Source organism: Miscanthus floridulus, chromosome 3 (genome assembly GCF_019320115.1).
Source record: "Miscanthus floridulus cultivar M001 chromosome 3, ASM1932011v1, whole genome shotgun sequence".
Taxonomy (NCBI): Eukaryota; Viridiplantae; Streptophyta; class Magnoliopsida; order Poales; family Poaceae; genus Miscanthus; species Miscanthus floridulus.
This window is the reverse complement of record NC_089582.1, coordinates 108,347,356-108,360,113: the sequence shown is the minus strand read 5'-3', so window position 1 is coordinate 108,360,113 and position 12,758 is coordinate 108,347,356. Positions and strand designations below refer to the sequence as shown.

General features: G+C 45.5%; 1 protein-coding gene and 1 non-coding gene across 2 annotated transcripts; both read left to right on the top strand.

Moving 5' to 3' along the window:
• The first annotated feature begins 4,334 nt into the window (after window positions 1-4,334).
• Window positions 4,335-10,659, top strand: LOC136544195 (uncharacterized). Its single transcript, XM_066536435.1, has 2 exons — window positions 4,335-4,736; window positions 10,627-10,659. The coding sequence occupies exons 1-2, from the start codon at window positions 4,335-4,337 to the stop codon at window positions 10,657-10,659; spliced, it is 435 nt and encodes a 144-aa protein (XP_066392532.1).
• A 1,070-nt stretch (window positions 10,660-11,729) lies between these two features.
• On the top strand, window positions 11,730-11,838 carry LOC136547707 (small nucleolar RNA R71). Its single transcript, XR_010781670.1, has one exon. It is a non-coding gene; the product is annotated as a small nucleolar RNA R71 (small nucleolar RNA).
• Window positions 11,839-12,758: the final 920 nt, after the last annotated feature.

The following is a 12,758-nucleotide window of genomic DNA, read 5'->3' as shown; positions in this document are numbered from 1 at the left end:
ACTTTTTAAAAGGCCTAAACCCTATTAACTCCAACCCACGAGTATTTCATGCAATGGTCCATACTTCATACTATCCTATAGGAACAAAATATTTAAGCATTAATTAATTATTTTGCCCACAATAAATCACCAAAAATAGTACTTTAGATGTAAATTCAAGTGTTTGCCGTCTTAACGAAAAGAGTTTATCTTAACTTCAAATTTAATTTTTGAGCTCCCAAGAGCACTAGTTAACAATATTTATTTTGATTTTTCTCAACCACAAAAGTGAGTCACATAAAATTTGTTTATCATTTCAAGTAAGTTTTAAACTCTTAAACCCAGCGAACTTATTTTGCTAATCTCTTTTAGGTCTTAATCTTGGTGCTAAACAAGCTCGTAACACCGGGGGTGTTACAAGGCAGGCCACGGCCATGCCCGCCGGCCGGTTGTGGGACGCCTCCGACCATGGCCCGGCAGGCGCCGGCCGGCCCATGCCAACCGTTGTTGGTCGAAGTAGCAGTCCTGGTACAGCACAGGTCGGCTAGGAGAGACCGCTCGCCACCCTGTAGATTCACCCCGCCAGGCACCGGCCTCCAGCCGGCCGCAGCCTCCAAGAGCCGCACATGGGCCAGCACCGGCCGGCACAACGCGCCCAGATCCGGCGATGCCCGAGTAGATCCAGCGAAGGGGCAGGCAGATCCTGCCTGCCAGCCGGCCAACCCGTCGTAGAAGCTTCAGGGAAGGGCAAATTTCCTTCATTGACAACATTGGATATTTTTCTTGAAGGCTCGATAGGAGTGTTCGAGCTGTGCAGCAACAGTTTTCAAACATGAGTTCGTCATTCCTACTCCTCCTTTCTTTAGGAAAAGAAATCTACTCAACATTTTGAAATATGGACGACGATCTAGCTAGTAGCACTATAATCTGTAAATCAACCCAGAGTCGCAATGCACGTGCCAAGCACGCAATTTTTTTCCCCCAAGTCGGTCGTGTCCGATCGACGACTTGGTTCGACGTTTTTCCCGGAAATGTACACCAGTGCTAAATTAATTAGGTTGCCACAATGTACGAGATGCATATTACGTGTGAACAGTTTGGCTAAACAAGCTCTGCTTACGTATATGGAAAATGATTATGTTCGCATTCACTAGCTCCATGTTGGTGGTGATACAAGTCTACGTTTCCACAGAAAACCAAGTGCTTACACACATTCGTTGGACGGCTTGCTTTGAACTACTGTTGCTGCTGCCAATCACAACAGTGAGGTGAGAGTACAGTACCAAACAAGCGTATTGAGCCGGTCCTCTCTTGACTGTTGGACCTTGGACCGGACGGCAGGATGGCGAATTTTTCGCAGCGCGGACAGTCAAGCACTCCAGCCGGCCAACGTGTACTAGTTACTGTAACCTGCAATATCAACGGCAAAAGCTACTGGGGCCTAACTCTGCGTGACCTTGTCTTTGCTGCGTCGTCTCGCGAACTTCCTCGAAGTGTGTATGCATCGCCGGCCCTAAGGTAGACCACGAGGTGCGACGGCCGAGGGTCCAAGTTCAGTATATAAATCCTCAGGTCCTATAGTCCATTAGGTATTAGCAAACTAATAAGAAGAAAGACGTAGAACTGGCTAGATGGTTCAAAAAGACAACATTGATATTTCTTTTATAGTTTTCTTTCCCCACGGCCCTCGGGTAGAGAGGAGGTGAGGAGTCACGCTGCACACAACACACTCTGATCGTGAGTTCGAGACATGCGCCTTACACGCGCGGAGCTGGCGAACCACGCCGCCACGAAGAGCTAGACTGCCGGAGACACGAACACGGCGCACGAGGACGACGACCAGGCAGGGCTCCACGACGACGATATTTTGATTCTTTGCTTCTTATGAATTGTGATCACCGATTAGTTGTTTAGGCCCAAGGTATTTTTTCCTTTTAATTTTTAATCCAAATTAATTATTTGTATAGTATTCCAGACTTCTAGTACTTTATACCCATATAGTCATATTTTTCTTCTAATTTACATGTTAGAATTTTATAATGTTACCTAAGAAACATTTATCATCGGTGAGAAAAGAAAACGAATATATTATTTTTTAATCTACATTATTCCTCGATAATTATCATACATCTACAAATATATTCCTTAATCTATATTGTTCCTCGATAATTATCAGACATGTTAAATTAAAAATATGTTATTGAATTTGCTTTCGTTTTGCAAGTAAAATTAGCGCCTATATATTATAAGATTTTATACATGGTTAAGAGATGCCGTTACGATAAGATCGTCGGAGGGCCCTTAAAATCCTAGGACCGACACTGTGTGTATGTGAGTCGAGCTCGGCCTCCCATGACTCGCCGGCCCCATGTAAGATTTTCACCATTTTCCAAGTGTTTTGTGTGAATGGCCGATGGATAGAGCGGCCTTCTTTTGAGGATTTTTTTTCATTCTGTTCGTTGAAATTTGGTTTACGTCGATGCTTATATTGATTTATTGTGAGAAAAAAATATTATTCATTCGCTGAAAAGTACTGTTAAAGTAGTGTTGCGGAACATGACATATTATTACCCAATGGTTGTTGTCTAATTTGAGACATTTTTAGAGTTATTTACGAAGTAATCGGCGAGAGCATTTTTTAGAGTTATTTACTAAAGTAACCGGCGACGAGTTTTCTTGGAAAGTAACTGACGAGATCCTAATAAATGGGTATATTAAGCCTCGGGATCGAGGGTTTCTGACCAAGAGATCCCCCTGGTCGATCCCCCAAGGATCGCCTGGGGGCTCAGGGGCTATACCCATCGGGTACGCTTGCGCACACCCTCAGGTTAAGGGATCAAGCTAAGCTCGAGCCAGCTTGCCGCCTCTCCTCAACGCTCAAGGGCTCGCCCGAGCCCGGGGCTCCCAATCAACGGTGGCCTTGACCCGATCCTTGGCCTCTTCCCGGCCTTAGGCGCCGGCCAAGGCCCGGGCACAAGAAGACAGGCCTCGAGCCACCAAGGCTCGGGGGCTCCCCGGCGCTGCCACTTGGGTGCTTCTCTGCCAACCGCTCCCCCGACAGGGTCACGTGCGGGGCGTGACACAAGAAGACAAGTTCCCGGGCTTGGGGGCTCCTGGGCCCAGGCATCAGCCCCTCGAGCATTCTGGGCTAGGATCAGAGTGTCGGGATGAGGACTTCGCCCGAGATCACTTCGGCCCCCTAGCGTTCGGGGCCAAGATCAGAGCGGCCCCTTACCCTAGGTAGCTCCATCCATCGACGCACTTCCCCAAGTACAATGGTGAGACCAACTTGAACCACTGGCTTGAGGATTACCACCTCACCATGAGGACCGGGGGGTCGGATGATGACTTCGCCGTCCAGTACCTTCCTCTGTTCCTATAGAGCTCGACCAGAGCTTGGCTGGAGCAGCTCGAGCCCGGCAGCATCCGCTGCTAGGGTGATCTTCGCTCCGCCCTCATCGACCATTTCCAAGGTACGTACACCCGACCTAGGAACTCATTGGACCTTCACAATTGTAGGCAGAGGACCGACAAGACCCTCTGGGAGTACATCCAGCGCTTCTCCAAGAAGCGCAACGAGCTTCCCGACATCACCGACACCGTCATGATCAATGCCATCATCTATGGCACGACCTACGAGGTGCTCATCCACGTGCTTGGCCGTGAGACCCCGCGCACAATGCGAGAGCTCCTAGACATCGCCACCAAATACGTCAACGGCGAGAAGGCTGTCTAGGCCAACTTCAACGGCAAAGCTAAGGTCGTCGGCCACCTAAGTGGTGGAGACGGAGACGATGACTCCGCCTCAGCCCAACATCGCCGCGACAAGAGGTTAAGGATTGAAAGCGCTGTGGGGAGGAGATGGTGGCCACGGCCAACCACGCCACTAGACCTTAGCCCCGCGGGTGGGACGCTCGCCCTGAGAACTTAGAGAAGGTGCTTGAAGCCCCCTGCCCCTTCCATGGAGGGTAGGCAAAGCATCTCCTCAAGGGTTGCGCCACCTTAGGGGCTACATCCGTGGCACCCTCGGCTAGCATGGCAAGGTCCAGAAGCCTACCCCGAAGGTCGGTGAGCCAGCAGATGGCGCCCAAGGGGACGACGCCGAGTTCCCCAAGGCCAATCGCTGCCTCATGATCTTCGGGGGCTCCCAAGCATACGAGTCCTGCCGGTAACGCCGCATCACCAAGCAGGAGGTGAACGCCATCCACACCCTCATCGCCCTGACGTGGCTCCAATGGTCCCAGATGGCCATCACCTTCAACCAAGGAGACTACCCCAACTGAGTTACTCACTCGGGGCACTACTCACTCGTGGTTAGCTTGATCGTGGGCACCACGTGCCTTAGTAAGGTGCTGATGGACGGGGGCAGTGGCCTCAACATACTCTACGCTAGCACTGTGGACATGATGGGCATCCCGTGGAGCAGCCTGTGTCCTAGCATGGCACCGTTCTACAGGGTCATCCTGGGGAAGAAGGTTGTGCCCCTTGGGTGCATCTGGATCAACGTCACCTTTAGCCAGCCCAACAACTTCTGGAAGGAGCCGCTCACCTTCGAGGTGGTGGACTTCCCCGGTGTATACCACGCTCTCCTTGGCCAGTCATTCTTTGCCAAGTTCATGGCCGTCCCCAACTACACCTATCTAAAGTTGAAGATGCCCAGCCCCAACAAGGTCATCACCATCGAGGGCAGCTTCAAGCAAGCCTACTACTGCGAACAAGACCGCATCACCCAAGCAATTGCATTGATCGCCCCTATGGTCCTGATGGCTCTAGCCATCACACAAGAAGGGCACCAATGGAGGAAGCAACCAAGGCGGCGGTGGTGCTCGATCGACCGAGCGTCAGCGAGACACCCGAGGCTCCTAGCGGCAACGATGGCTTGGTTGGCCCCTCCATCTAGACAATCACCCCCTAGAAGGGGCTGACCCAATCGAGGTGAGTTCCTACCATTCCCCATGAGGGAAGGCCATCGTCGAGCCATCTGCCTAGTAGCCTGGCCTCCCAAGCCAAGACACTACTGTCGATCTTCTCCGCTAGCCTACCTCTCCCACAATAAAAACCAAGATAAGTCTTGTTCTCTTGACCTTTCTGCTTCCTATCTCATTATTGTCTTCCTCTTCCTGAGTGGCCCCAGTAGGATGCCCGAAGAAATGAAAGGAACAACTAACTTATCAACAGTCGCTCTCTTTTCTCTGAAGGAAGGCCACGACTGGAGCCCCCCCCAAGCAGGCAAGGTTGGGACGGATGGAGCGAGCTAGACGGCAAGAGGACTAGGTGAGAGATCAGCAAGTGCTACCAGGATGGTCCTGACCATCATGTTACCAGCTATGTCATCTTAACCTTCTCTGTCTCCCGATCCTTCATCGGATCGAGCCTCCCAACCGCACGACGGCAAGGGACCCCCTAGAAGGGGCATCGCTGAGGGTTCTAAGACTGGCCCACTAGGCTTCAAGGCCGCTTGAGGCACCTAAAAGTGTGAGTGACGCTCATGGTTAGGTGCCAAAGGCCTTAGCCAGGCCCTCAGAAGGGAAACTAGCCGACCTTCGAGTGATGTCCGAGTACCGACCTCGAGCCACTCGTGGTGACCCACCGAGGGAGGCAGTGAGCCCCCAAGCACCGATAGATGGGCTCAGGAACCATACGAGTGGCTCGATCGAGATGCCAAGGATCTCCCCTTTGGGGGACACGACCATGGCACGGAATGACAGTAAACCTGGGGTTATCACATACTTACCCACTAGTAGCATAGGCGCGGCAATCTTGGCCACCGAGACCATTATCGTAATAGCCCATCCCAATGAGGGACCTAAGTCTCTGAGCATGACTCGTGAGCAATGAGATTATAAACGAAAGTAATTTGATTTATTAATTGGGAATGACCCAATTACAATATACGGTGGCAAAAACCGCTGAAATTACAAAACACCGGTGCCGTAGCTAGGCCACGATGAAGGTCCATTATGACCATCCATGCAAGTGACCCAACCCCCCTCCCCTCAAGGTCGGTGATGAGGCAAAGGGAGGAGGTTGAGGTTCCCGAGCCCTGAGCTCGACAAGCCACCCACAGAAGGGTCGGAGCACACTAAGAAGAGGCAGAGATCTCCTAGTTGTAGATTGGAGATTGGCCTGACCTTAGTCTCCTAAGCCCTCCAAAGAGCGCAACATCTAGCCTGACCATGTGCTTAGACGGTCGGCGAAGGGATAACGAGCGGCGATAAGAAGCTCGGGCTTACTCGAGCCTCGCAGGTGCCTAGAAGCCTACGGGCGTCGCCACGCTGTCCCTGTGCCCCTGCCCTCACTGCTCCCATCGGCGATGGCGTGGGAGCAGCTCAAGAGGGTCGGTCAGCTGCCATCCGGCCTCCCCGCGGTGCATGTGTTGGTATTTCTTATGCTCAAGTATTATATTCCGCAAGCGAACAGAATACCGTTGTACCATTTCACCCAGAAGTATTTATCCACAGTGAAGCAATGGTTAAAGAAGGTGATAGATAACCATCATGTATCTACTAACTAGTATACCGCCTAGACTAAAATGGGGGTAAGTGATATACAATAAGAGTTATGGATAATGACACACATAGAAGAATTCCATGATAAGATAGCAGAGCAGACAAGCTAAGTTGAGAGGACAACGGGTGAGTATAAGGTTTCCACACACTTCTCTATTACTATGGTTCCATTCTATAGCAGACCAGGGGGATAACTAAGCAATGGATGAAATATAGCGATCACACACAATAACACTTTGGGACATCAGAACACTAGCCACAGATAGGGATGAGAAAGGGGCTAGGAAGCTCTGACTACAGTCCTACAAACACCAACCCGAACATAGTAGACTACGTTGGCCGCCAGGACTGTCACCACCTAGGGCTACCACAACTATCCGTGAGGGTGGGTGCAAACTCAGGTAACCCACAGTCTAGACACCACATCTAAACTATCGATCACTACTCTAGTCACGTACTATAACTAGAGCACTCGATGCGAGCGGAGATCCCATGCTAAGGTGATATACAACTATAGTAATCATACTTAGATAAACAACTAAGGCATGAACTAGATAAGAATGAAATGCATACAAATAAATAGAGAAAGTAACTATATATTAAAGCATGAGTCTTACAAAAGAAAGATACAAAAGCATACCAGAGCTCAGAAGACTCCTCCAGAACCCGAGCATAGCTCAACTCTCCCTAACTCCCAACTCAATGTTCTACTTCTACATCTTGAAAGTAGAGAGAGCTTCTCTTGTGGTGTGTGTTACAAGTCAGGGGTGAGGGTCCTATTTATAGCGGAGAGGTAGAGTAGGGGCTACTCCATTGCCACGTCATCAATTCGTGGGAGAGTTCCTCAAACCGACCTCAAACCGCCATAAACCAACGCACTAGATTGCTCCAAATTGTGCTTGTTTGCATGTCTAAAAACTTGAGGCGGTTTGGTGACTTTGGGCCGTCACCCAACTGTTGACAATTCTTAGCATCGCTACTAAGACAGAGTTTTAATTCTATCCCCGACAACGGCATCAGAAATGCTTGTTGGTATTCGTTAACTTGTCACTTGTTTTAATAGCCACCTATTATAAATCTATATCTCCTAACATTACTTTACTAGATTGTCATCCCTAGTGATGTTGCTAGAGATAGTTGTTGGTACTACCTAGCATTACTACTAGAATAATACTAAATAGTTCTTTATTAATTTATGTGACTAGGAGGAATATATAAATATAAATAAAAAGGAATCTGCAAGCGTATAGATAATTATACCATTGTAGCACTTTACCTGAGAGTATTCTAGGTATCGTTATTTATATTTTTACCATAGGGAAGGTCTAGCATCAACATGTATTGATAACTTATACTATTAATGGAGAAAGTAAACCATAATCAATATTCTACTCAAAATAGGGGTTAGTCATAGGATAAGATATATATATATATATATATATATGATAAGTATTGATCAATGATAATGACAAATCACTTAGAGTACTCCTTTTTATGGCATTAGCATGGTCAGGTAGAATATTAGAGGAATAATTCTTAAGTCATTCTTAATTATAAGTCAAAGCATACATTGATTAGTGCAATTACACCTAATAGTCATTATTGAGATCATCTTCATATCTACACATAAGAGATATTACTAAGGGAGATTAAGAACAGAGCTTGTCCCCCTTCGTAACCAGATCCTACGTGCTACCTACATCAGGGAGTAGACTACAAAGGACTCAACGGGAGTGTCATGTCCGCGATCTACAAAAAACCTATAATATAGGGTGTATCCACAGGTAAACAACGTATAAGCACCACACTTACACAATGTCGACCACCCACACATGGATCCTTAGGGTGAGTGCTATACGAACATATGCATGAATATGATGATAATCCAACTAAACTAGGTATATAATCAGAGTAGACGATGAACATTACAACAAAGAACATGAATAAGACGAATACTAATATTGTCATAATAATTGTAGCAAACATATAAAAATAATGGAGATACAAAAGAGAGAGGGGGTACAAAGATTATACCGAACCATGCTCTTGACACGATCATGAATCCAAGTGAAGTTTGCTTGCCTCCCTCTAGACCTAGCCTAACTACATATGCCCTAGAATATGCTAGAGCTCTAAGGATGATTAGGGTTTCTATCTTCTCAAATGACTTGATGCCTTCAGAGGGGCAGTGGCTAATATATCTAGGCTGAAGCGTCCAACATGAGCCCTTAGATCAAACTGACTTAAGGAATGGCGTAGATGCAACCTAGGAGGCGGTGGAGAATCAACATTGCAATGCGGAGGCTAACAGGTGGGCCCAAGGGATAGGCAGCCTATAGGTGGGGCCGAGCAGCCCCACCTAGCAGCCCCTCAGGCTCCGCCTCAGTGTGGAGTCCTCTCGAGTCTTCTAGAGTCTTCTGGTGTCTGTTTCGCTGCGGATAAGCATGATTAACTCTGACATCTAGGTCCACCTTGATGGTTTTTTAATAAACCCTGTAGAAATCACAGATTCACCAAAACTCATGAAATTTATTAGTTTAAATTCCTAGACCTTTATTGAAGATCTCAATTGTGCCCTTATGCATATTTTATTGACGATTTATAATGGTTGTTAACTACTGTCATCAAGCTCCCCCAAGCTTAACCTTTGCTAGTTCCTTAGCGAAACTAAACTTAGCAAAATAAATCAGGAGTTGCTACAATGTTGTCATTCCTCAAAAGTACACATGCGTTTAAATAAGAATTGTCCTCTAGATTAAAATAAACTGATCTGACTTTCAAACTTACACATATTACCTTCAACTATGGGGCTCCTTAGCCTTCACTTGGGTCTTGAGTAATTAAAAGACAGAACAATCAAGTTAAGCACTATGTCTCAAGTTCTTTGCTCAACCATTATTTTAGAGTTTTTATAGATTTTCAAAATAAAACTCAGAGCTTTCATTATATGACACTCTCAAGTCTCTCAATATATGTAGTATTTATGGATCCTCACCAAGACAATAATAATGTTATGTCTTTCTCTTCCTACAACTAAGGCTTATGTGGAGCTCATAGGAGTGGAAAAAGCATGAAAGAGCATACTTACAATACATATATTATAAAGTCAAACCTTGGATTCAAAGAGAGTTAAGTCATACAATCAAATCAAGATGTGCATGTGTGAGGGTTCAGATTTTAAGTCCTTCGAATAGGACTTGACTAGAGAGAAGTCCTTCATTCCTTGGGTGCATCATCCGGTCTCAACGGTGGAGACCCAGATGGCTGCACATCTCGTGATGGTGACTCTGATGATGATGTCACCTTTTCTTTCCACAACTGCCTAAACTGTGGACTTGTCTTAGGTGGAGTAGGTTCATCTTTCATAGGTGCTTTAGGTTCTTCATCTTCTCATTCATTCCATCGGGGTTGATTCCTTTGACATTGGAATGATCGACATCTCCTCCTAGAGCGGCTCTTCTTCGGCTACTCATAAGTAGTATAACTATTGAAATAACAACGTACCTTTTCTTTAGAGAATTGGAAGTGGACTTGTCCAGATCCGACGTAGATGATTGCGTTGGTGGTGTTGAGGAACAGTCTTCCAAGGAAGATGGGTGTATCGTCTTCTTCTTCTCCTAGGTATAGGACCATGAAATCAGTAGGGGCATAGTGATTTTGTATTCTTACCATAACGTCCCTCGCTATTCCCTTAGGAAATCGGATTGATTGGTCTGCCATCTACAACTACATATATGTAGGGAACAAAGGTTCGTTACCGAATAAATATTCATACGTTACCTTGGACATTATATTGACGTCCGATCCAATGTCGTAGAAGGTCTTGTGGAAGATTCTTTTTCCAATGGTACACTCGATCGTCGGTACTCTAGGATCATCCTTCTTAGCAAGGAATGGTGAAGCGAGGAGGTGGTCATACTCAGATCAGAGTGTGTTGATCATGTTGACTGTTTCTTCTTATGGCTGACTGATCTTGTTCTTCCTCCTTCTTCGGTTGTTCTTCTTCTTGGTCACTGTTGTCTCTTCGGACATGTATGCCTTTTGTGGATGACTAGAAGATTGCAAGATACGGTTCTTGAAAGACAACTTCTCCTTTTTATCCTTGATCATGAAATAGATATTGGCACTGTCCATGTAGATTATGGATTTTGTGGTGCTCAAGAAAGGTTAGCCCAGGATGATGGGTGCCCTTTCATCTCCACCTGTTTTCAAAACCATAAAGTCTACAGGAACATATGATTGTCCTACTCAGACAATGGCATCTTCAAGAACTCCCTTGGGGTAGTAGAGTGACTAATTTGCAAGCTGCAAACACATATTTGTGTACAACAAAGGATCTCCTAAAATTTTCTCATAAATTACCTTAGGCACGATGTTGACACTTGCTTCGAAGTCATAGACAGCTTCTAGGAAGATATGAGATCCAATGGCTATAGGGATGACCTTCCCTCTAATGGTTGCGTATAGTAGAAAGTTGCATTGTGAATATCGACAAGATTTGCAGATTCTAAATCTTCCGGTTGTCCTAGAATCTTTCCTTTGTCGGACAGAGGAACAATAGCCGCTAGCTGAGCTATTTGTGATTCTATCATTTTATTAAAGCTTTGTTGGTTCTTAATAGTAGAAGCAAAGCTATCCATTCTGTTACTTATATTTTCTAGAATTTTATCATTGGTAGCCACCTTCTTAGATAATCCTTTCATAAGTCTAGATTATCTAGCAATTAATTCTCTCAAGGGTGGTTGATTGAAGTTATTATAATTGTTACATTGAGGGTAACCTTGGTAGTTACTTTGGTAGTTCGGCCTCTATTGTTGGTTCCATCCTTGATTTTATTAAGGACGATAGTAGTTGTTGTTAACAAAGTTCACTTCCTCTTGGGTTTCAGGATAGCTATTCCCTGAATGCCCAGTGTTGCCACATACTTCACACGTCATGCGTGAATCATGAATGTGCATGACTTTTTGCTTTTCATTAGCTCGGTCTTCAAGCTTCTTCATCAGTAGGTCCATCTTGGCAGACAACATGCCTATCTCATTGAGTTGATGCATACCTCCACCTCTCTTGCAGGTCTGAAAATGTTCTTCATTCTGGCCTTGGTTGGAGGCCATCTTCTCCACAAGAGTGGTCGCAGCTGGAAGTGTAAGTGACAAGAATGCAATTCCAGCAGCAACATCCATGGTCTCACGGGTACTGTTGGTTAACCCATGGTAGAATGTCTGCATGTGTAGCCAATTCTCCATCCCATGATGAGGTCCTTCTGATATATAGTCTTGAAAGCATTCACATGCCTCAGGGATAGATTCATCATGTTGCTACTGAAAACTTGAAATTCTCCCACGCAGAGCATTGGTCTTGACTATGGGAAAGAACTTTGCTAGGAATGCAGTGGAGCAGTTATCACATGTAGTGTTTCTTTCTTTGTTGGCGTAGAACCACTGCTTCACCTTCTCCAAAAGTGAAAATGGGAAGAGGCGAAGTAGTATGGCGTCTCTGGTTACTCCTTTGATGATGAAAGTGCTATAGATCTATAGGAAGTGTTGGAGATGTGCACTCGCATTTTCATGTGCCTTTTCATAAAACTGGCTTACTTGCACCTTGTATATGATAGCCGGCTTGAGCTTGAATCCATTGTCTCCAACATTGATTGTCGGTCCAGTATGGATATTAGCCATAGTTGGAGCAGATAATTCATGGAGAGTCTTGTCAACCATGGCTTCAAATTCTGGTGTTAAGCTTCTCCTTATCTGATTGTCTTCTGACTCTAAAGCTAAAACTTTCTTGAGTTTAGCTCTAGTTCTCTTAAGTAATGCTTCTGGATTGTCAACGTAGTTTGTCGGAAGATTAAAACCGGTCATACATTACCCTGCATAAGATATAAAATTAGACAAAACAAGGGTAATCCTGCTTGAGCGGGGGTATATGGTTTATCTCGATCATATCAATAAGTATAAGTTTATCAATACTTCCTTTGCATAGCTACCTTCCCTGGCAACGGTGCCAGAAATGCTTGTTGACATTTCTTAGCATCGCTACTAAGAATAGGGTTTTAATTCTGTCCCTGGCAACGACGTTAGAAATGCTTGTTGGTATTTATTAACTTATCACTTGTTTTAATAGTCACCTATTATAAACCTATATCTCCTAACATTACTTTACTAGGTTGTCATCCCTAGTGATGTTGCTAGAGATACTTGTTGGTACCACCTAGCATTACTATTAGAATAATACTAAATAGTTCTTTATTAATTTATGTGACTAGGAGGAATA